At 42.8% G+C, this 25592-nt stretch overlaps 1 protein-coding gene across 1 annotated transcript in view; it reads right to left on the bottom strand.

Annotated features, from left to right (window-relative positions):
- Positions 1–25592, bottom strand: part of si:dkey-246g23.2 (solute carrier family 66 member 2) — a 45920-nt gene that overhangs the window by 12580 nt on the left and 7748 nt on the right. The window contains exon 4 of the mRNA XM_068602244.1: positions 5271–5487. Within this exon, the coding sequence (XP_068458345.1) occupies positions 5271–5487 (217 nt within the window). The remainder of the gene's footprint in view (positions 1–5270; positions 5488–25592) is intronic.

Consider the following 25592-nt stretch of genomic DNA (forward strand, 5'->3'; position numbering starts at 1 on the left):
TCTTAGTTTTGTGTCGTAGAATACAAACAATTTCTACTTAGCACCAAAAGCAAACTACAACTAAGGATCATTTGGATCATTCTACAAAATATACAATATTTATGGAGTAATATTTTCATGAAAAATAAGAAAAGTAATTGAAGTAGTTGCCCAAACTGGAAAATCAGAGTTGATTTAGAAAATGAAGATGATTACAGCCGATGACATACTGATGACATACTGTAGCCCGATGATTACAGGATGTGATAACTTGTTTGCATGTGTCAGCACATCTGAGAATATAAAAAAACCATTCATGTGCTTCATTCTGGTTTGCTTTAAAGAATAAAACCATTCGATTAGATGATCAACAACAAATAACTGACAGTTTTCAAATAGTGATGAAATCTTTTAAATTATGATCAGAGCAAAACTGTCCGACATTGGATGGGTTCAACTCTTGCAGTGTGAGGCTTTGTTGCTTCTATGCAAGCAAATGTTTTTGTCCGAATTATAAAAGAATCCCCATAATCTATTGTGTATGTAATATGTGTATTTATATGTGGTATCTCATTGAATACCCTACATTTTTATGTGACTGTGTATTCTAAAAAAAGCCTATTCTTTAAACGTGCTGATAGCAGGAAGTGTAATGGAAACACAGCCGAGAGATGATATCATTTAAATACAATTTGACCAGATCACTGGATTATCTCTATCAACCGCTTCCACCACCAACATGCATGGCGTGAGAGTGTCCATGCATTTCGTGCTTACATCGTGCATTGCACAAGCAGAGCGCCTATAACGGTGTTTGCTCTGGCATAGTTAACACGATCAAAGCCGTTGCATCGGTCCGTGCACTCGCTCTCTCTGTTCTATTAAGTCTTCTACTTTCCTGCGGCACGACAAGACAGGAGATAGTGTTTGGAGAACTCCCATGTTCTTGTGTTTCTACAGTATTTGGTGGAGATTTAGAGAGGAGCAAGTTGTGGTGTTTTTGCTGTGTCTAGTCTTTCGGTTGTACTGTGTGAATGTATTCATGCGATATTCTTATTTGTGGAGAAAACCAAATTAAGTTAGACATCCTGCAATGTTTAGTCCATTTGGAAACACATATACACAATCCTTCCAATATAATAATGTAGTATTTTCCATGATGGCAATGAGTTTTGTTAAACGTTAGCAACTCGGGACAACACTGAAGCAAAGCAGCTTAAAGCCCATAAACCCATCGGCAACACCATGTGCCATTATTTTCTATGTAAAGCCAGAGTCAAGCTGAATTGAACACACAGACAACATATTTGGAATCTTCTTTAAACCCTGAATATATTTTCATTATCAATGTTGCTGCTGTTGTTAAAATGAATAAATAGGAATAAGAAAAACAGAAATATACAATTAGTGACACAAAACGGAAAGTCACAAATGTATACTACACTACGGAAGAACCATAGGATGGAGGCACTCGTCTACATTTCCTGGTTGCAAAATCGCCATTTAGGTCATCATGTAGCGGCTTACGAGCGAGTTCTGCATTGATGCTGAGCACAGCAACACCTCTTGGACATTGAAGTCCTATTAAGCAACGCACGGATGTTCAGCTTCAGAGTCAGAATCAGAATTATTTCATTGTATGTTTCACATACGAGGAATGTGTCTTGGCGGGCGGCGCATACATACATTACACAAACAACAACAATCAACACAGTGCAAGAAATAGAAAAAAAGAAACATGACATTATTAATAGAATATAACAAAGTGCAGAGACAAACAGATAACAGGACCGTAAACAAGTGCACTGTAAGTGTAATGGGAAACCAGCGCGTGTATTTAAATATGAGGTATGAAGGGATGTGCAGGGGGATGAGAGTCAGTCACTGGGGACCCGGGCTCTGTTAATGAGCCCGGCTGCCGACAGCAGCTTAAGGCTGAACATACATGGAAACAACTTTGTCCGCTTCTCATTGAGCCGCAGCTATCGCACTGGGGGAGGAGAACATTATTGTTCAAATAAATGACCTGATAAGCCATAGCTGGACAGGCTGGATTGTTATTTTTTAAATAACTGCCTGAATACGTGGAGGACACATGCTCAACTAACTAAATAACTAACAACACTCTGCTCATGTGTGATCACGGTCACGAATTCATTTAGCATAATCATACAGATCGCTTAGGAAACGGTTTACTTGAGAGTTCACACGATCAGCGAATGGATCGAGTGAATCTAATTGTGCGTTAGCTTCTGAATGAAAGACACATTTAATGCCTCGTCGTCTGCTTTGTGTTCACACCACCAAGGAAACACCAGAGTTCCTTTGAAAAAGATTGAGACCTGATATATATATATATTCCCCTTTCTATCACATACTGTTATTCCTCTCTCTCCGTCTCTTTTCTGGTGCCTTTCCATCCCAACTCTCTCCCTTCCTCCGTTTCCCTGGAGTTGCGGTATGAATGTCTGCGCACACACATGCACAAATTGTCAATAGTGCCCATGCAGCAAAGTTACACTGAGCACGGTTGAACTTTCCGGTGTGTGTCTCTCGTCTACAACGTGCATCTGAGTGAGGATGATCATTGGACGAGCTGGAAAAGGTGAGTGGTCCTTGATTAAATGGATCCATACACTCAGCACATGCCTTTAGGAATAGGACTCAGGGGACTCAGACTGAACGGCAACATATAAGTGTTTCAGGTGGGACAGCACGAGAGGAAGTGCAGACGACGCGCCGCATCATCATATCTGGAAGCCGTTTGTTCGAGCTGAACGAAACGAAATGGAAGAATCCTGACGTACAGGGGACGTCGGTCAAAAGACTTAAATCATGCAAAGAGAAGGAAGTGCTGAACGGGCTGCTTCCATCCCTGCAGGGCCAGTCGTCCAATTAGGCCGAGGAGATCGATCGCGAAGGTTAGAAAATACTAACGCTGAAAATACAGTGTTTTCTGGAAAGAGTTATTTAATGAATGTAAAGTGTATTCCAATAACTCTGTTGTTTTGGAACACTATGTCATCACATTATTGAGTATGCAGGGACTTTGCCATCGATCTGAGTTTTCCGAATTGATGTCCTTGACTTTTTCATCAGTCATCTCAGAGGCCTAATGTAGTGTTATTGCATATTTAATCTCTGACGTGGTATTGAGTTGGATGGATGCTCACGGGAAGTGCGAGCCCAGATGTACACCCCGAGGACCCTTTATGTGAAATGGGGCATATTACACAGGAAGACCATCTTGCCAGTCATCCAGTAAATCATCTATACGGCTGCATCTTTAAGTACACAACTCTGTGCGAAGACTCAAAACTAAAGTAGAGTCATTTTTTGCCATATTTTTTGTTTTGTTTCTATGGATGCATCGTGATATCAGGAAAAATATGAACAGGCTTAACATCATTTTTCCTCAGTGTGTGTTTCAGTAAATAAAAGCTACTGTGAGGAGGATCCCCTCCAGGTGTATAATAATAATTCACATTTTCAGTTGATGATGAACCAAAGAAAACATGTTTCTTAAAAGTATGTTCCATCACACAGGCAAAGAAGACTTTTTCTGAAATACAGAAACGACTGCAGTATGTTGGGAGTACAGCAGATGACACATGAGTCTCTGTCGAGGAAAAACATTTACACCAGAAAAAAAGCTTCTTTGTAGGATTTAAAGGACTGTCCACCATTTTGATGAAGACTGAAATTTGTAACAACGGAAATCTTTGCAAGGAAATGTGTACCCACATTCATGTCACGGTCGGGATGGATTGCAATAATGTGTCCCATCATTTGGTTCATGAGCAAAGCTAATTGCAATTTCATCAGCTGCAGCGGTACTTTGTGTTAAGTGCTTGTCTGATCAGCAAATATGCAAACTTAAATAAAACATTAGCATGTCAGCATCCTCATTTAACTGTCATTTTACTGTGAGCCCTGCTGTGCCCATGTACAGCTGCACAGAGAAGCGAGCGCGGCTGTAAGCGACTCATCTTGTTCAAGCAGCAAAAACAACTTGTGGAACAATAAAGTCAATGACATCATTTTGAGAGACGGGAGAGTGCAATTGGCATCTTTCTCGCGATTTTGTTACATTTATTAAAGCAAATGATCACCCGATAAACCTAGCAAATTATTTTTTTGCATTTTAATCAACAATTAAATAAATTATAGGTTGCCGCCGTGAGAAACACTTAATTTCCCGTCGTGCATTTCTTTATAAAAAGGACTTTGATTAAAGATATGGAAAAACAAAACCCCTCCCGAGCCGAGGGAGAATCCTAATTTCAGGATCATCATCATCATCATCATCATCATCATATTTCCCTGGCATACATGTTAACTTATGTCTGTTTGACGTCCATACTTCCTGAATATTTACGTGTTTAAGAAAAATATCTCTGAAATATGTCGCTTTATATGTTTATATTTTGAAATATCTTTGTCTCTACAGGCTCTTTTGAGGGATGAGTGACCAGCAAAGCGTCCAACTACACACTCACACACACACACACACACACACAAACAATGTACGTATGGTTTTTGCACTGATGACAGACATAACCTAATGAGGATGTAATGATCATAATTAGTGTGAGGTTGTGTGCCATTAGGGGGGTAATTGATCTCACAGTCTCTACCTGAGAGGCTAATCAACGTACACATTGACCTTTGTCCACTGCGACATTTTATTAACAAGATATTAACATTATATTTTTTATTATCCCCTCCTCCACCCTCTACTTCCTCTTTCCCTTCAAGGTGACCTTGAGTTTAATGCGAGTCCAGTCTTAACTTCTGGAATTACCTCAAAATGTGGTATGCAATAATACTATTGAGAACATTTCTTAATCGTGAAATAAGTTCATTATTTTCACTGACTTTAGAGGGCAGAGCATTATCATTGCCTTATTTTTAGATATAGTTTTCTGCCATTATTGTAGTTTAAACATGAGGCCTGAATATATGCAATCCATCTTTTCATGTTGAATAAGGGTGTTACTTTTAATGCATTTACTCGCGTTAATGAAAAGGATAAATAGTTGTGATATAGCTGTTTAGAACTGTGTTCATCCAAACCTCGACTTGCTGCTCTAATGGTTATAAATGGACTTATTAGAATACTTTGTTCATGAGATTTCAAATTACTCGAGCTCCCTGGACATTAAGGCTAATGAGCGTACTTTCCAAGAGAAGTTAGTGAGCGCTAATAAAGTTTTGTGGCACTGTGCCACCGCGCGCCAACGTGAGTACCGCGAGTTATGACACAACTCTGCTGGACCTCGGAGCCTTACCTCATGCCTTTGGTGGTAGAGTTGTGGAAGTTTTGCAGCAGCTGCGGGAGGCCCAGCATGGCCTCGAACATCACGGCCAGCGAGCCCAGCGTCTCCACGTACAGGACGGAGTCCAGCAGCAGCAGCGTGACGACGGCACACAGCACGGTGAAGCCGAAGCAGAAGAGCAGGTAGTCCTCGAACGCGCTCCACTTCCAGAAGTAGCGAAAGTCCAAGTCTGGAGCGCGGGGAGAACAAAGGGAACACAGAGAGACATTTGAACTTATCCTGAGAACTAGTTATCAGTATTGCTTACAGTCTGGGAAGAAGAAAAAAAAATGAATTGAGTCGATGCGGCAGGAAACAGGGAGGGAAGTGAAGATTGGGAAAAGGTGAGGAAGGATTTGAAGGACATGAAGAGACAGAAGAGCCTGGAGAGTTAATGGAATAAAGAAGTGTGTGTGTGTGTGTGTGTGTGTGTGCGTGTGTGTGACTTCTTTGTGCAGAAGGGTGAGAAGGTTCTGACAGTATGCGCGGATGGGAACAGAAGAGCACGAGTGGCAGGCAGAGATTGTGAGTGCCGATGTAATGGGAAAAAGAAGGAAAGAGCGCTAATAAGAGCGTCCCATTAAAGGATGCATAGAAATTCTGCAAAGCCAGCACTCCTGAATCAATACTGTCCACATGCGTAAGTGAACGGAACAAAGATAAATGAGACACTCGAAAGCTTTTACATTTCTATTACTTTGGAATGATCTGGCTCTCGCTGAGGGATCAGAAAGCGTATTACATTGGGCTCCAAGCCATCGTTCCCACTGACACACTCCTAATTATCACGTGTGGATTTTCACTAATGAATATCATGTTGTTCGCCAAAACCCCGACTCAGCTTGAATGGAAGAGGTTGCCGGCACCATTGACCGCACAGAAAAGTCGGAGTGTGATTTTGAATTCGACTTCGGCATCTCCTCAATGGACCGTAATGTGAGATGATCGACAGTCTCTCATTGCTTATGCATTACCATGAAGCTGTGGACAACCAGCTGACATCAGCTAAAGGGGATTGATGGCCATAGGAGCACATTAGTTAGCCTGAGACGTCAAGTGTGACGAGCCATACAGCGAAGCGCCTGACTTCAACATGCGCCGGTTACCTGTCACACATAGGTTGCATGTGTATGAGGGGAAAATGCATGCGTGTGCATGTCCTTGGACTTCTATATACAGTGTTTATATATATATATATATATATATATATATATATATATATATATATATATATATATATATATATATATATATATATATGAGAGAAAGCTGAAATCAAAGACAGATCAGAAAGCTTGAGAGCTGCAATGCAACTAAGTATTTTGTTCGTGATTGAATCTATTAATTATTCTTCTTTTGATCGGCCGGTTGGTCTATCAAATGTTCTAAAATAAAAAAAAAGAGCAAACACTCACCACCACCAGTGTGGTCAGGACTTTGATTAGTAAAAGTCAAGGTCCTGAAACAATTCAACAATTATTAGACTATAGTTGATTTGAATATAATATTTGCTACATGGTCCCCGAAATGTGTGTAATTGTTTGTCTTTCTAAATGTTAGATGGTATAATGTTTATTATGTCTTTTGTAGGCTTATATTCTTCTTAAAAAAAATTCAAAAAAAATTGATTAGAAATGGGAAAGTGTGTGTGACGCAATCGTTTTTTTGTCAAAATCAATGACATTCCTACTGAGGGACTCAGTGATGTGATGACTCCTGTCTACGTTCAAGGTGACAAATAGCTCATGAAACAAAAGTACAACAATCAGGTGAAAGTGAGGGAACGCAAACATCCCCGCCTCTTTCTCCACCGTCGTCGGTCCCAACAACATCTCTCATTCGTGAGCAGCACTTTCCGTTTGAACACGGCCTCATTCATGAATATCATCTCACGTGCTGAACACATTTGGTCACGCGAAACTATTCCGCGCACACAGACGGAGCCAACGCCAGCGCCGGGACGCTCCTCGTTCCGGTCCAGTGAGCTGCATCTGCTGTTGCATCCTGGGACAGGGCGAGTGAGACATCCTGCAGCGAGTGCAGCGTGGCATGTTTGTGGCGACAGCGAACGTGATTAATGGCTTTATTACGGAGAGCCACACAAGACACATCGCCCACTGCTGAGAGGAGCGACACAAGACACACACACACACACACTTCTCAGCTCTCTCACACGCATACTACTTGACAAATATCGACTCTCCGCGCGTGACATATGCCTGTCCTCACGAGCCATCATGCTGACAGGAGCCAGAGAGCTGAAGACAAGTGAGTCTGGAACATTTTTCAGCTCGCGACCACAAGTGCCTCTTCACTGCCGGTGCCGTGTTTACTTCGACACGACATCAAACTCGAGTCATCGCAGACGCCGGCGAGAGGCTGCCCTTTACCGGCAACATGAAAGCCCTTCTATTTACTTTTGAATGAGGCCGCGGTGGGCAAGAATAAACACGCCGACAGCCGCAACAATGAGAGGAGTGGTATTTCAATACTACTGTCAGCGTTTCAGTGAATAAAAGCCTCCTGCTGAGCTTCTCTTATTTCCATCTCTCTCTTTTTTAATGCAGCTTCCTCTTCCGTTCTACTGCTTATCATCAGCAGACACACGCACACACACACACACACACACACGCACACACACGCACACACACGCACACACCCTCTTTATCCTCTTACCAAGCAAATTTATTTCGATACAGAAAAACACCCACTCCCCCTCCTCTTATCCCAGGTCTCTCTCTCTCTCTGTGTCTGTCTGTCTGTCTGTCTGTCTGTCTCTCTCTCTCTCTCTCTCTCTCTCACCATTTCCTCTCTCACTTACACAGCCCTGAATGTTTACCTGCATAATCAAATCGCCCAGAAGAGTTAAATGGAGAGAGAAAGCGATGCATCATTCATGGAGTCATCTGTTTTATTTGTCCTCCTATAGCATGCATCATCCCCGCCTCCCATCTCCTGACGAGCTCACTATCTTCCTTTCACCGTTTCCTTGCTTTTCTTTTCACCCACGTCGCTGACTAAAAACACACACACACACACACACACACACCTCCCCTGTGGCGGCCGTCCTGTCAGGCCCTGACAGGACACGTGGCCTTTCTCCAAAACAGCATCCCTCTGTCTGGTGTGTGGAGGCCGGGGATGCACTTCAAAGACCCCAGAGACTGCTGGATGGGGGCGAGACACTCCTTCTTCAGGCGGACTCTTTGTTTACACAAAGCCCAGCGCGAGATCAAACAATTCAATTACTAAAACGGGGGAGGGAGCAGCCGCCAGGAGGTCAATAACTGTGTATAAAGTTACTCAGGGAAGATGTGAAGTCGCTTGGACAGAATAAGTCAATCAATGTATATGTGTGTGTGTGTGTGTGTGTGTGTTGGTCTGCAATTGTGATAGCCTTAGCAGGTGTTGCATCAAGAGTTGCAGTGCTTGTTGGAGCTTAAGGGAGTGAGTCAGCAAGAGAGCGAGAGTAGCCTGCAGTCAGCCACGTAGATGTACGGAGGCTAAACTTGCGGCGGTATTCCCAAGCAGGGCGAGCAGCGAGAGTGTAGCGAGACAGAGACGAGGATAGACGCTGACAGCTCGCGAGCTTCTGAGATATGCTGACTCGGCATCGTCAGACTGCGAGCAGGACGCCTCGGCTCCGTGGAGAACTCGTCTGAGTAGTTTATGATGTGTGAACGTTGCCGTTCCGAGATCTTTTCTCGGCCGTCATTTTGGGGGCGGATTCTCGTAGGAAACGCAGGGCTGAGTTCACTCTTCAGATTATTATAATGGTAAAAAAAAAAAAAATACTTTGTCAGTAGTAGTAGATGTGAAAACCCCTGAAGGGAATAACTGACTACACCAGCCGAACTTGACCCAGAAACTGGTCGGGGATGATCTCACAATATCTATGAGCTCAGCCGTTGCTTTTTCAGATCATGAACACAGCTCCGCAGAGTATCAGCAGGTCAGGCACACCAGGAAAAAGATCCTCTTATAGCATCTCAACAAGATTTTAATAGGAACACCAGAGGGACTCAGCAACCATTTGGACAGACAGAGAGTCACTGAACTGCTCCGAACCGAGTCTCTCCGCCTCTCGCTCGCTCTCTCCGACAGACTGCAAACCAAAGGAGACGAGGCTTGTTCCTCTCAGCACGGCAGAACAGCGCTGAGGGAAGACGGATGGGAAAGGATCTCTCTCGGTCAGCTCTCTGAATAAAACAAAAGCTCCTAATAAAAATGTCCACTTGTTACTGTGTGAATGAAACACGAGAACAAATTGCCCTCCCGGTGGACTCAATCGCTTGAACTAGTTCATATTTAACTTGAGAGCAGGACACACTTAATTTTACAACTGCCTGTTTTTTGAAGAACATTCACAAGGACAAACATGAGAATAGCTGACTGTCTTCTTTCTGCGTTCACAAAATCAAAAAACCCCTCTATTTGAGCAATTATATAGTTGCAGCGCCCAGAACAATCCTCACACTTAGCAGTCATCACAAACTTAATTAAAAGTAGAGCAATAAAAGTGGAATTAAAAAGAAACAATGATGACAAGAACCGTCTCCTTGTAATTCTACAAAAGCCCCCATTTGTTTCCATCTACCGCCCATACAATCCATTTCACCCTCCATCCCTCCCTCCCTCCCTCTTGTTTAGACACTTCATAGTGAGGGGATGCTGCATAATGTCAGACTGGCACATCACTGTGTGGAGAACGAACGTCGCGAGACCAGTCATGCGTTGCCGGGGTTATTTGTGGCAACAAGCACGGCCATTTCTCTCCCGATTCCCGTCTGTCGTCGCCGTAACCTTTCCAGTCATGTTCTCGAGAGTTTCGCTAAACAGCTACTCTGTGCCTTAAATCACACGAAATGGCAACATCTGACCTACAAGGACGGGCTCTTGGTCGGCTGACAAAAAAAATTAAATGATCTCATTTTGAGAAGTCAAGCCGCGCGGAGAAAAACTGAACAACGGTAATTAACGGCTCATTTACTGAAGAAAAAAAAAGCTCCCAACGGGATAACGGAAAATGTGCGAGAAAGTGATAAGCAAGGAGAAGTGCTATGGAAAAGTGACAAAACAATGCCGTTCAGGTCATTTTCACTGGGGCAAGCAGGATTAAGATAACACTTTGCTTCGCTGATCTTTTCATTTTGCTGAGACATTACAATTCTTGAACATGTGCACACACACTATTGCACAGAAATGCCTGAATACACACAGACAGGGAGACACACACACACACACACACACACGTCCAGTGCCATTACTGTAAGTATTTGATTTCCAATAGAGGATGGGATATGCATATTGTAGTCGGTACAACACATTCGGCATTTTAATTTTAATTTCTTCCATTTGCATTTTCTTCTCAACTTACATATCTTAATATCACAACACATATCCAGTGTTGGATGTGCTACTTCACTGCCCAGTCTGTCGTGAGTACGTCGTCCTCTATTTCTATCTTTTATGTGAGGAACATGAACAAAACTTGTCACGGTGACAGAGGTTCCCGTTGATTCTTCGGCCCCTGCCAGCACTGCAGCGGTCTCTCGGAGCTGTGTTTGGTGACATCTATCGAAATAAATAACCCTGTCTGATATTCCAAGAGCATATCTCTTCACAGGGACATCTGGAACATTCATTTTGTTTAATATTTTTTCATTACAAAAAGTCACTCAGGCAGAAACATTGAAGTAATACATTCACAAGTCAACAGCTTACAGTTGCTTGCTTGAATGCCTGCGAGGCATTTTAATAGAGGTTTCTTTGGCATCTATGAAGAATGTGCTATAGCCTGCGCGGTTCTAAGCCGAACATAAAAAAATATTTCAGGATAGTTAGCTGCACACAGTTACTGGATCGGTATGAGGTCAAGAGCACTTCTACGCAAAAAGAGAAAGGAAAACAGTAACAAAATCCTATAAATCAGAGAATACAAATTAACAGTATAAATTTCAGCACATTTATTACATTTTCCAATGACAGTCTTGCTCCTTCAAAGCCATTAAACTCTTCCCTCTATCATAACAACTGCTACTAAATGCATCTAACTAGCGTCCCTTCACTAAAACAATAAAATGAAACCTGCTGCTGTGACGACAGAGCAGAGGCACAATAAGTGTCGGACACAGTATTGGCCTGAACTTTTCCACTTGGCATCAACGCGTAGAGCTGTTTAAGGCGTCAGCTTGCCGGTGAATTCTGCATTACCTTGGCAGTGCGACTTGGAAGATGTTCCCTGGGAGTAAAACAAATTAATTTATGAATAGCAAAACAAAGCGGCGTGTCTTTCCTTTGGGTTGCTAACAGGCGCTGGTTGCGAGCGTGCAGGTGCAAAGCACAAAGTCTAGTACACAGCTGATAGGTGTGCAGATACATCAGCTGTCCATGTCCGCTTTGAGTGTTCTCAAAATGTATCTCCATGTTTAACTGAGAAGAAAACTGAAGAAATAAAATGACAAGTTATAATGAGTTTTGATGTAACGTTTTGATTTTGATCAAATTAAGTTTTACTACTATATACATACAGTGCATTTACTGTGTAGCTATTTTAACCGTCATGATTATAATAAATGCTAATAAGTCTAATTTATCATCATTTTTTTTCTACCACTTACCATCTCTTGTTAACTGCATATATGCAGCTAATTAAAAAAGAGAGAGAAAGATGATCTGAGTGAGCAAATGAGAAAAAAAAAAAGAGTCTTTTAGTCACGGGACGGTCGGCTTGCAGCAATACTAATAATGTTTCATCAACAACACTTTTTCCTCCGCTCTTCTGCCGCAGTAGCGCTTGTGAAGGCGGGCAGCCTCGACCTCGCCAGTGAACCGTGGCTGTGTTTCCCTACAACTGATTGCTTCCTCGCTGAGTGTATGTGTGTGCGTGTTTCTTCTCCCCTCTTGACCCAGACAAGGTTTAACTAATGAACTCCACTGGCATTAATGACCCACAACAACATTGCTGTGACCCTCATGACCTCTGCTACGCACTCCTGTATTCCACATGCGCACCTGAATCATGAAATAACATTAAAAAAACAGGCTCCGGAGCCAAGCCGCAACATTTGCTCCCTCCCTCCCTCGCTGAGGACTCTCCGGCGATCACGTCACCCGCGTGGCAGGTGCCACTTGCACCAGTCAGAAAAGGTCTCTTCAAACGTTTACTGTAAGCATGTGCTGGTGGAGTCGCTGCAGCTTCGCGACAGGACGGTTGACGGCCCGCTCCTGCGCGTGTCCAGACAGAATACCATCTATCAGTCCAGTCTGTACATGACTTCTCCACACCGAACGACATCTTTTTGCTTTTTCCCCATCTTCAGGTCCATTGATAGTTCGGGCGTACTGTCAAACACATCCAACGCCACCATGAATTACATTCATTCTCGCTCGAGTGGCCCCATCGATTTCAGCCCTAAAATGTCATTGGCAGGCGTCTGCAGCTCTGTGATAAATGGGGGCGGGGGGGGGGGATATTTTCCATCCAATCAGGTTCAAGGCCTCGTTTTCTGCCATAACCACGTGGCCTGTATCTATACAGGTATGTGTGTGTGTGTGTGTGTGTCCCTTCATAGGCTCTATAAGGCAGTAATTCTGAAGGATTGCTTTTTGAATTGTAGTGTAGTTTTTATTTAAAATGTACCAAATGAGCTGTGTTGTATGTGTTTGCGAAGAGTTTTTGACTGATGTAACAGCAGAACATTAGTTCATTATTTACTTGCATTCCAAATTATGATATAAAATATAGTGATAGAATACTTTCATCCCTAGATGGGATGTTGCATCATTACAGCGTCATTGAAATAAGTAATACATTGTAAAATAAGATATAATAATCATAAATAAGTCAAATTTCAACGAGAAGGGCTTAATTCCAGGTTCATACTTGTATTTTACTTTTCGACTATAAAATCGACTTTTGTTCCTCATCGTGCACGCTTGAACTGCTGCCTTTTAGTGCAAGTCTCTTCGAGCCGCCCTGCCGAAAAAGCTCCGTCTGCTTCCATTGGCTTGTGAGATAACTGTGTTGCACCTTTGCAAAGGTAATTCAATGTGCACATGAATGAACCTGCATGTGACATATGAAGGGGAGCCAACACTGACTGGCTTGTCTTATGTCATAGTTTGTAAGTTGGGCTCTCCAGATACCCAAATGTTCTCGCACAAGCACTGAAAAAGTGAATCTTCATAATAAATCACAGTAAACAACTAGAACTTAACTGGAAATATACTCAACGATGGTGCCTGGTAATACTCTGTGTATTGTTAGTACAAGTCCAGCAGATGAAGTTTATTGTCACGTATTGATGTGGCAAGGTGTTTAATTGGGATTAAATACGGCATATTGACGTTAGAAAACATTCTTGACATTAATAACATGATAATGATTCCGGTGGTATTTCCGTGCTCTGCATACGCAAATGTCATCACAATGGATTTTCTTAGTCTCTTCTTTTTTTGTCTCCCACGCTCTACTAAAGGTCATCACACGCCCGTAGGACCCAAATCGCCCACACAGAAAGGGGATAAGTTAAAATATTTTTTTTTTTAAAAATCCAATGTGGACACAAACCGAAACAGATCAGAGGATAATTAGAACTGATCTGAAATCTAAAAAGGAACAAATGGAAACTCTGAGCTCTGAACTGGTGGAGCGTCACGCTGCTCTCAGAGAGTACAGTTCTTTTCTCCCTGCACTTCACACTTCACACTCTCTATCTCACCGCATTTGTCTCAAGTGATTATGCAAATTGCAGCACATGATATAGAGTTTGCTTGGATTTACTCTGATATTAGGACATTAGGACACCTGATACGCTTGACAACACAGTGGAAACCTCTTGACCCCAAGAAGCCCTCCGCTCTCTGGTTCTCCCTTGCCGTCCTCTCGATAGCTCTATTTTCATTGACATGCTCACAACTTGTCAATCACAAGCACTCCTCCCTTTACCCCTCTTCTCGCCCCGTATCTATCCAGTACTGGAAGTTCCATTAGGCAGAGGAAATCAGGCGGCGTCCTTCAGTCGTCCGGATGATAGCATCTATATAAGCTTCTATATCTTGCCGCGCATGGCCGGCGAAATCCCCGACTGTCTCAAATCCTTTCAAGATCACACAAGATCGGTGGTGTCTGCAGTTGCGTTGGCCGCCTCGAGGAACCCCAGCGTTCTCGCTGTGATGTTCTGTGCGCGTCAAGGATTTGTCGTCTACAGCGAAGTCAAAGTTAGTTGGGAAAGTTCTGCTCCTCCGTTTCATGTGTTTTGCAAAGGTCGCGATGAGTCAGCAGATATGTTTGTTGGTTGATGAGCTTGTTATCTAGTACTAATGCCAAACACTGAAGCGTTCATCCCTGCCAGCAATGACATAACAGACACTTACTCATAGTACCACTCAAGTTTCCCCAAATCCTTCACTTTGAACTGTTCTTTATCAAGAATATTGCTCTCGGGAACTTAAAAGACACTGACAGGGCGGACTAATTTTCACCAGGAGTAGAACAATTGCTGAGGGAACATCAGGAGATTCAGATAAGGCAAAACATCCCAGACCTCACTTTTATTAGCTCCTTCCAACCCGTGTTGGCAGCGTGTGGCGTTTGATACGAGCGTTTGCATCAGAGCGGCGCACCGAAGCCGAGCGGACAGCGAGCAGGAAAGTCCAAGTGCCCATGACTGTTGTCACATGACACAATGCAGCCCCATCGGTGTGAGCAGTGACACATTTTGTTATTGTTCTCGCTCTACTCCAGCACGCTGGATGATAAAAGCTTTCAGCTTGCAGGGTGTTTGATGCTTATATCTCGATTGGTCTCACAACGTTGGACAAATGCTGTTTGTTTTTTTTTTATCTCTTGCAATTTTAGGATAATGCAGCAGGACAATGGAATAACCGTCTGCGTGCCAAGGACTTTGGAAGTCATGAATCTGAGTGCGTAGCCTTGATACGTACTGCTCATGTGTTGTGGCATTTCACATCAAATGAGCATATTTATTGATTTTTTTTTGAATATTCAGCCTTTATTTGTCAAGCGCAGTCCCAGGCTGTGGTCATGGGGATCCATGAAGAAAACAGTGATACAAGTCACTTTCTTGTTATAGACAACAAGCTGACCAATTATAAAGTAACTCACCACTATTCATGTCGTTATTTCCATAGAATTATTTTATCCTCGGGCTCCATGCTAAATTTTTTGATTTCTCATGCTCCGATAAGTTTCGACAAACTTTCTCAACGGCACAAACGTCACTTCAGCGTCTTTGTTTTTGACGTGATGAATGCAAACTGCTCCTGAGGAGATAAGATTTGATCGTTTGCATAACCGACACCCCGGAAAAAAGCAATATGCGGCAACCTGTCTCATTCACAAAAGGTTTCACACCGCCATGCTGTTGAAAATCAGCAGACAAAAATAAAAGACGTGTAGCAGAAGTCATGGTATTTGGGGTCGGGTTGGGGGATTGCTTCTATTTTCTATTTGTTTTTTTCGGGGTTACTCAAGATCGCTGGTGGGCAGTCGGAGCACGAGGAGACAGCAGCGTGGCGCAACGTCTGACGAGCTTGGAAATAAAAGAACCTCGACGCTTTTAGCAAACGATACAGAATAAACATTTAGGAAAGAGATTGAACATTTTATTGACAACATTTAAATCTATAGTCAAACAAAGGCTCTCTCTTAGAGGGCTGTGTGTCTGTGCTTGCTGCAGCAATGTCGCTGCATCACGTTCAGCAGATGGTCGAGGTCACAGTGATTGGTATGTGCTCTGTCAACAAGTTCATCGTGACAAGACGCAGAGATGGTGAGATGGTTTCACATCTGAAAATAATCCCGCTTTTCAGATGTATGAATTATAAATTTGCCCAAAAACATTATATGACAACATATTTTAAGAATGTTTACATTCGTGTAATCTTATTGTCTTGTTTTCTGTCTCGCTGAGGATCTGCACCACTTCCATATTTACGCTCAGCTTTATTATCTGTATTCACTGCCTTCATGTTCACACAGCAACATACAGTACACTAGCTAGCCACATTGATACGGTCAACAACAATAAATTATTAAGCGTTTTATTCTCTTCCATAATTAAATTCAAAACTATTTCTGAGTAAGGCATCATAGCTATTCATGAGGCAGACAATCACTACACAACACGTACGACAGGTTCCTATCGAGGACGAGTACAACAACAATGGTAAATGCAACATTTTTTTAATTTTTTTTACAACTTTGATTATGGCAGACGTGAAAGGCTTCTGAAAGGCTGGTGTTGGTATGATGGACGACGGAGCCGTGTGTCTCGTGATGGTAACTAGACGGGGTGGTGTAGCGAGACGCTGAGATGCAGCGACCTCGGTGCTGAGGGTGGAGGAGTGAAGTGGATGGACTTGAGGAGGTGGACAGAGATGGAAGAGAACAAGACTTGGGCTCTATCTCATACACTCTCTGACTGACACGATAACACACGTCCGTGGTGTGGGTGTGAATGCAGTGCAATACTGCATAGTGTGCATATAGGCTAAAGCACAGCAACTCTCATCATTTTTCTCAGGCTGCTTTCTTCTTGTTTAAGACGCACGCACATACGCACACACACTCGCACACACACGCACCAAAGTTAAGCTCGGCTGTGTGTGAAGGTGATCTGCTCCAATAATCGGCTGTTGACCAGATGGAGGAGTTGGTGGTCCAGATAAGGACGCACAGCACAGGGATTATTTATTAGGGTCTGCGAGGGCAGACATGCTATCAATGGGAGGCTTTCTTCCTCCAGAGATAAGCAGGTGTAAATGAAAGATAATGGGACGAGACCAGAAAGTCAGCGACTATTAGTTGCAGAGTGACATTGTGCATGTCAAATTCTTTTGACATGCATGTGTGTGTGTGTGTGTGTTGATCTGTTTACAAAAGTAATGAAGAAAGTGACAGGAAAGTAGACAGACAACAGACAACGTAAAGTAAAAAATGATATATTCATACAATATTCCAAATTTGATATGGCTCATGTGATCATCATATTCTGAATGAGGCCTTATTCCGGATGGAGCACTTTCCTATTATAGATGTGGGACACGTTGATATTATTCTGGTTTTAGAAGCATTACTCCAAATATGCGACTCAAAGGGTTTCTTTCTTTGCGACACACGGCCTGGTTCCGTTTGACGAGCAGCTCTGTGCGTTGTAGACAAACCAACTAGCGAATAGTTTGCAGAGCTGGAGTAGCGATGGGTGCCCAAAAGAAAAGCCCAGTTTCTGGTCGGAAAGAGAAACGGGCCTACTATAAGGCATTAGGAAGGACTTGGGTATCCCAGGTTTTTGGATATGTGCAAATATCGCAACCGAGCTTTTAAAGAAAGTGGTTTACAAAAAAAAATCGCAGCCGTTGGAACACTTTAAAAAAAAAACAATAGTTTGGCGTAACAAACGACTTGTCATCGATCCGTTAAACACAGCAGAATGAAGAACGCCATCGACGTGGGATTCAATGGCCCCGGTGATGAGGACGCAGCTTGGGGTCGCTTTCAATTGATCGGAATACGCACGGCTGCCTGTAATTGGGAAAAGTCGTGGAATATTAATTTACATTCGTCATGTGAACAGCTTTTTAGGAACACAGCGGGAATATTTGGTGCATGTAAACGTAGTCAATGTGACATGTCTACGTACGTTTGCTTTGTGTGGTTTTTACAGTCTGAATGTAGATTGACAGTTCAAATACATTTTGGGGTACATTAGGGCGCATATTGTATAATGCCATGGATAGAAAGAAACAACACACACAAACAGTGTTTAATGAAACCAAATTGCTCCAGTTACTCGTGTTGCCCAGTGCTTGGGATCCATCCCACGGACATAGTGTCCCATGTAGGCTCTACACTTCGGATGAGTGTCTTCGTAAAAAACAATCTGACGTATTTAGATGACAAAACTAAGTGAAATAAAAGAGAAATGAGATTCAACAACTACCAATGACAGATGACATAAGAGGAAGACTTTTTGTTTGATCAAGTTAAAAATGTGTATAGGTTACACATGAATCAACACGATTGGATTCAGTACGGCTGTGAGTCTTTAAAACACTCCACATCGCCGGCTTCGCCACAGTGCTGGTAACGGGCCCTGACTCTGATTGACAGGGGAAACTGTCACCCAAAAAAACAAAACAATTTCCACAACTGGCACCGACATGCACACAGTAAACACATGGAAAACTGAGAATGTGATGATGTAACAGAGATCGGTGAGTGATTCCAAGAATCATCAGAAATATTTGTTGTATGCAGGAAACAGGACATCTGTACCTCTTGTGGTCTAGTCTCTCACGGGATGTGACACAAACGTACACGCAGACACAGCCACACACACTTCTTCTTCCTCAGGGTACAATTACCTCATCATCAAGTAATTAGCACAGCAGTGCTTCATTAAAAGTAATTATTTAAAGAAAAGGTCCATTGACCTTCCTCACAACTCAGCTGGTTACTTTCCTTTTTTCTCTTTTCCCTGTGTGTCTGTTTGTGTGTGGTTGCCAACCGGAGATAATGTCCATCTCAGTTTAATGGGATTGTAGCTTTTTATACAGCTACATTACCGAGCGGGTGGCAACGTGAGGCAGGGAGCTAACAAGGGTACTAACTTTGTCAAACAGCAGCGATAACGCAAAGGGGGGACATTTAAAAAAAACGTACCGTAACACATAACACATAAGAGACCATCACCAACAGATGGCAATCATTAAGATATAGTTTCTTTCTTTGTCTTTTAGTATTGCAATGCTTTTAATGTTTGAATGTTTGAATGAAGCCATGGCAGACATGATGACTGACAAACCAGCTGCTCAGATTGAGTTTACAATGTTATATTTAGCCGTTCATTTAAATGTGTACATGTGCAAATCTTTGACATGTTTATGTTAACTACTGTAGATATGATTATCACAAAATGCATTTCATTTAATGGATAGATAGATAGGATTATAGATGATGATATAGTTAACGAACAAAACAATAGTGCAAAGACGTTGCCAAACAAACAAACAGTGTAACGGTATCGTTGTGTGATGGATTTGGACAAAGGTGATTACAAAGTCTTATAGCAGTGAGCAGTAATGCTCTCCTGTATCTGTCCCTGCAGTTACAAGTGCAGGGAGTGGTCCGGGTTATCAATATGGATACTAATTTCTTCAGTGTCCACTTCTCAACCACCTTTTTCAGACCGTCCAGTTTGCAGCCAAAGATGGAGCCGGCCTTCTGAACCAGTTTGTTCGGTTATGTAAACAGATCAGTTAGAAAAGGGACGTATAGACTTCATTCCCACTCCGCTGGAGGACGGACGGAACTTTAAGAAGCTTATCGCGGCTTTCCACAACGGTAATCTCAGTGTGTCTGCACTGATTGATGTTGCACACTGCCACAAACACCCTGAACAACAGGGACTGGGGCCTGCCGGGGTCTTTTCATAAACACCTCAGAATCTAATCACACATTGATGGTCAATAGCTCTCCACATGACCCGGACGCGTCTGGACATGTCTTGAAATTAAGTATTATTTCCTTTTGGTGGATGACCAAAGCCCCGGCTTTCGGTGATTGTTTTTACAACGTGATGCAGATGGAATCGGACCCGAGCATCAGCCAGCACGGTCTGCTTGTGAGGTTGCATCAGTGTCTACTTCCTTTCTTCGGGAATTCAGAGAGAAAAGGAGAGGCTAGAAATGAATAAAGATGCATAGAGCTTCATGGGAGAGAAAGGAAGAGTAAATTGATGAAGTTGAAGAATGACAAGCGAAGAAGGGGGGATCAGATAGAGATGTTCCTGCTGCTTCCATACTGAGGAACGTCTCACCGGGGGATGACTACAGTCAGATATACACGATTCCCAACACAAATGAATCTGTGTCACCAATTAAGTTAATGTTCTATCCTAATATCTAAAGAGAATCAACAGTCACATAGTGATATATTACATTAGGACAGTAAAGCAGATTTGCTGTGGGGTTTGCAAATCTTTTTAGCTTCCAAACAAACACGTATCGCTTGTAAAAATGAAAGTTTCAAACATAAAGTAATCCAATAATTGTGGAGGGTCCAGCAAAATATAGTGCCTCGTGTTAAAGGATTAATCTAACAGATGATTAAAAACTGTTTATCATAAACCACTTAAGCTTGTCTCCTGTTGTTATTCTGATAATTATCTGAACTACCTGTTAGACACCCTGCTTTGTTTGCGCGTGCGCGTCTGGGTTTGAGGGTAGTCCTGCAGGCGGCGATGTTCTCAGGAAGCACAGTGGGACGAGTCACAGAAGTCCATGGACAGCACGGCGCCAATTAGGAAGGCAGCACCCTGCTGCATCCGGTCCTACACACAACTTCCTGTTCCTCTGAAAAATGGATCATCGCAGGACGTCTTAGAGGTTTAAAAACTTCTTATGAGAGAATGGGTTTTTATGTCATGGCAAGCTTGTGTTGGGTAACCAGGTATTTGTCAAATCATGACACAAGTAGTAATTCAACAAGGGTAATATACCAACTAAGAATCAAGATTTATTGACGAGTACAGTATGCTTTACTGCATTCTTACTTTGAGGCTCTTATACATATGCATATTATACATATAGCACAACAGGATTTTTTATTTAATTGTGCATGCATATTATTATAATTATATCTTCTGATCAGGTCTAGTCAAAACACAACACACTGAGCAACGACGCCGTGAGAGAGTGGAAGACGAGAGCTTGAAGTCAATCTCGTTCAGATTTTACTCAATGAGGGAATGAGCTTAAACCTCCCAGGGATCTGTTCATCACGCCGGCTTCTTGACATTGTGAGTCAAGGACTAATGTGCATCAACCCACCCAGAATTGCATGAGACGCTGAACAATTTAGTTCACTTTACACGCACCGCTGGAGGACTTTCAAAGAAAACTCCTATGTGGCATCACAAGCCACTACCCGAACAAGGAAACCACAACAGGATGGCTATTATTTCTTCGATAGGGGTCATACACTTTGGGAATTTGTGTTTAATAAGGTTCTCGGTGTGTGTCTTGAGTAATCCAGTTTGCCTCCACGGTGCACCGGCGGCTGGCAAGAGCAAAAGAGGCCATCAATTGTGAGAAGCAAAGAGGAAGGAAACAATGAGCCGCACCACAGCGGAAGCAGAGATTTTAGTTGATGCTCCACGTGTGAAAAAAAAAAACACACAAAGCAAGATTGGCACAATTCCAGATACACCTTCAGCTAAGGAAGCTAATCTCCTCCACCCACTGCTCCTGTGTAGTACCTTTGCTACTTTTGTGCTGCCATTGTTCTAAGTGTAATATTTGGGGCGTTTGAACTGTGAGTTGGACAAAACTAAATATTTGAGGAAAATTAGCTACTCTATAGGGAAGATTTTCTCTCTTTTAATATTTTACAGACAATATTGATGAATCTAGTTGAATAATTGCTACTTAAAACTATTTAGGTTGCAGCTTTAGTCAAGATTGTGCATGTGGAGTAATTTAAACTAGCTTTAGAGCTATACAAACATGGTTTCTTCCAGTTTTAGTCAGTATCAGGTTGTTAGGGAAGCTGGACCACGGTCAGCAGGACCCAAGAGCAGACACAAGACGACTTAGTTCGTTGCAAAAACGAGATTTACTTGGGCAAACCTCACAAGCTCAAGATGACATTCAAAGACAAACTCACGCCGGACAGAAGGTAGACACAGACTAAATACACAGGGGAACGAGACACAGGTGGAAACAATGAGGGCGGGGCTAGCAATCACACATGAGGCTGGCAACACGAGGGGGGAGGAGTCTGAAACGAGAGACAGAGTGAGTGACGGCCAACACAACAGACACAGACAGTGAACACAGAACTCCCCAGGAAGTCTGGGCGTGACACAGGTAGAATTTTAAATACTATAGCAGCATTATGTATACATACATTGAGAAATGTTGTTAATCAAAACCTATGAGAGATTTTATTGTGATACTTTCTTTGTAATATTACACAGAGAGGGGTGGGGTTCCACTACACCTACTGCCATACCTCCAACGTGCATGGAGAAGGGGAAAAAGTCTGAAGTGGTAAAAACTCCAGCGACACGTGTTGTTGGGAGACCAGCAGGTTTTTGCTCGTGGCTTCTCTGTGGCTCGTCATACTAAACAGACAGCCAAGTGACAGTGAACAAGCGGAGGATGGTCTTTCATCGACTTACCAGGCACTCAGAAGGTATTGACTTCGTGTTAACAGGCATCTGCCGGCCTGATGTATGGATGTCTTTATCGACATGTCAGAAACACACAACACTCTCACACAATCTGGTACCCACACACTAAAACAGATGTGCAACATGCCCCGACGACTCCCTCACACACACACACACACACACACACACACACACACACAAATAACAGATGGGTACACATAGCCGAACACACACACCTGTCGGGTTTTATGGTGGAGATGGATGGTGATAGAGGGTGTCTGTTTGACAGGTCGTCTCCCTGGTGCTGGTCTAATGAGGCGACACACTGTCCTGACTGACACAACCAGTTCAGCGGCAGCAGAGACAAGTTCAGGAATTCTAACCTACATCCATAAATAACCACAAGGTATCGGAGCAGACCCTCAGAGAGGCTGAGCCTTTTTTTCAATATCAAATTTCTGATTAGGGAGCCAAAAGCTAGTCTCGGGTTCTGTTTGATTCACTCAGTCAGGTGGGTCTGACGAAAAGGATCTGCGGTTAATCTTTTTTTAATAAAACAAGTAAGGAACTGACTCTGCATGGAGACCGAATGTAGATGTGTCGCCTTAGTTTGGCTCGTTTGTTTTTACCGCTCTTTCAGATGCAACAGAGTTGACAGAGGAGAGGAAAGGGAGGTCAATCAGGCGCTGTCTGAACAAACCCACACAGTCCTGAGGAGAGGTCGAGTCCGGGGAAGCAGTGGGTGTGCAGTCAGTATGAAAGGGCTTTTTAAAAAAATCAACTTTAGTTATTATGAAAAGTTCTCAAACTGGGCCATTTATGTGCTTGTGGGAAGGTTAGTCATCTGAGATTTGAGAGTGGGCAGCAAAAAATGCATTGAACGCACAAGCGATCAGGTCAAATATCAGAACCATACGCATAAATTACCTCAGTAGCTCGGGGGATAAAAATAAGAAAATGAAACAAATGTAGATAGATGACTAAGTTTTCACCTGGGAGGTACACTGAGATATTAATATACAATGAAGTTTGGTCGCACAACACCAGTACACAAGCAAGTCTTTTTTCACAGCAGACATTTTGAAAAGCAGATGTTTAACTAATAACATATAAAGGTGTTATGTACAGATTAAGGAGCCTTGAAATAGCAGCAAACGGCTAATTAGTTCAGATATAGTTGATTAATGGAACCACGAGCAGAGACTGGAGTCGCTGTACCTCTGTGTGTGATGTAATAACATTTTGGATGGCTAACGATGGCGCTATTCTAATCCGGTATCCCCGCAAACCGAGACCGCATGGTATAACACCAGGACCCTGAAACCAAAAGGAATTCAGCGATCATTCATTTTAGTTGTACGCATTATATTGTGCATAACAAGCACACATATATACACATATACACTTCGGAGAACATCAGAAGTAGTTGTCGCAGAAGATAATTCCTTTCAGAGCGCGATACCGACAAACAGCCCTTGAGGGCGGCCGTCAGACAAAATGGTGAGTCCCTCCTCAACCTTCTGGTTTTATTATCCACCAACATGCTACCGCTGCCACTGCCAAATCATCAAACATTTAGGAGACACGCAAGGCAAAAATAATGACTGTGAAAAACTGCGCCAAGTATCCAAACGGTAGTTACAAAACTTTGGTTCGAGTCAAATACTTTTTCGCAGTGCGACTGTTGTGTGAGCTTCGGAGAAAACAAAAGAATGATCTCCACCAATACTCCCGTTGAGGCATGTGATATTATTTCCATTTCTTTTAAACATTCTTCCCAACTAATCCAAAATACTCGACCTCTCATAAAACAACTCTCGCCCACTTGACTTCATTTGAATAAACTATTATCTGGGGTTTAATTAAACTCGTGATGTGTGAAGTAAGCACAACACTTTTCTGTGTGTCTTAAGATATGTAAATGACACGGGTTGGGTTGCACTGCACAGTGGCTGTCTTTGTGTCCCTGTGTGCGTGAGTGTGTGTGTGGGTGTGTGTCCCTGTGTGCGTGAGTGTGTGTGTGTGTGTTACACCTGATTTGTCTTGCTGCAGTAGTGCTGCCTGAGTGTTGCAGATAAGGGTGAGTGGCAGAGTCATCATACTCTGCACTGCACCATTCAGTAATTCAGAGACAAATGCAACATGCATACTGTCGATGCAAGTGCAAAAGAACGGGGCGATTCCAGCGTATTAGACACCGAAATAACACTCACGGAAAGATAGGGCACTCCTTTAAATGGAGCCCGGATGTTGTCCTCAAAACATATTAATCTGAGAAAAATGCTCAGACGTTCACCTTTAAAGCGGCACGCTGACTCAAGGTCAGCGTACCGCTTTTGCAAATGGGCAAATGGTTGGCACAAAAAAGCAGCCTCAAGAAAGTTAAGTGTTCAAGCTCGGGTGCAGCCTAGTAAAAGATGAGTTTGAAAGTGAATTAATTATTCAGCTTTCCCTCTCTTCAAGCTGTCTTTTAAGGGTCGAAGCACTGAGCACTAAGCCGTCGTTATCTGTCCATCGAGTCAGTCGTATATTTAAAGGGTTTAGTCCAAAACAAATAAATTGGTCCTCAAACGATTTTTCAGCAGTTTGGCAGCATGAGTTGGTTACCACTGTTCACTGCATACCAGTGGCTGTATAAAGTGAATTCATGGGTCAATAAGTTACCTTCTCATCACTTGATCTAACCTCGGTAAATTAAAGCACTGATAGCTCATTTTGCAACATTACAGGGAACGAATTAGCCGCCAGCTGAGCATGCACTCACTCTTTAACGATTCCCATCATGCCGATGCGTCTAACCTCTTCTGAAGAGGTTATCAAGAGCAAATTGAAATTGCTTTCATCACTTGAGTGCTAACGGTTTTAAGGATGGCTGCAGGGTCAACACCAGCTATCAAGAGGCCCAATCTCTTCCTGCGTTTATGGTCTGGTGAGCTCCCATTGGTTCTCACAAACAGGATGTCATGGAGCAATTGTGGCTCTTTGCTGGGGGACTCACAAGGTGGTGAGAGCTGCTATATTGGAAAAATATATGCATGCACAGCATGCACAGGTTACAGACAACAACAAAAAACCTGAAGAGCTGGGATCAAGTGCT

This window comes from Clinocottus analis, unplaced genomic scaffold (genome assembly GCF_023055335.1).
Source record: "Clinocottus analis isolate CAN_PGR_092001 unplaced genomic scaffold, fCliAna1.0.p SCAF_6, whole genome shotgun sequence".
In the NCBI taxonomy this organism is placed as follows: Eukaryota; Metazoa; Chordata; class Actinopteri; order Perciformes; family Cottidae; genus Clinocottus; species Clinocottus analis.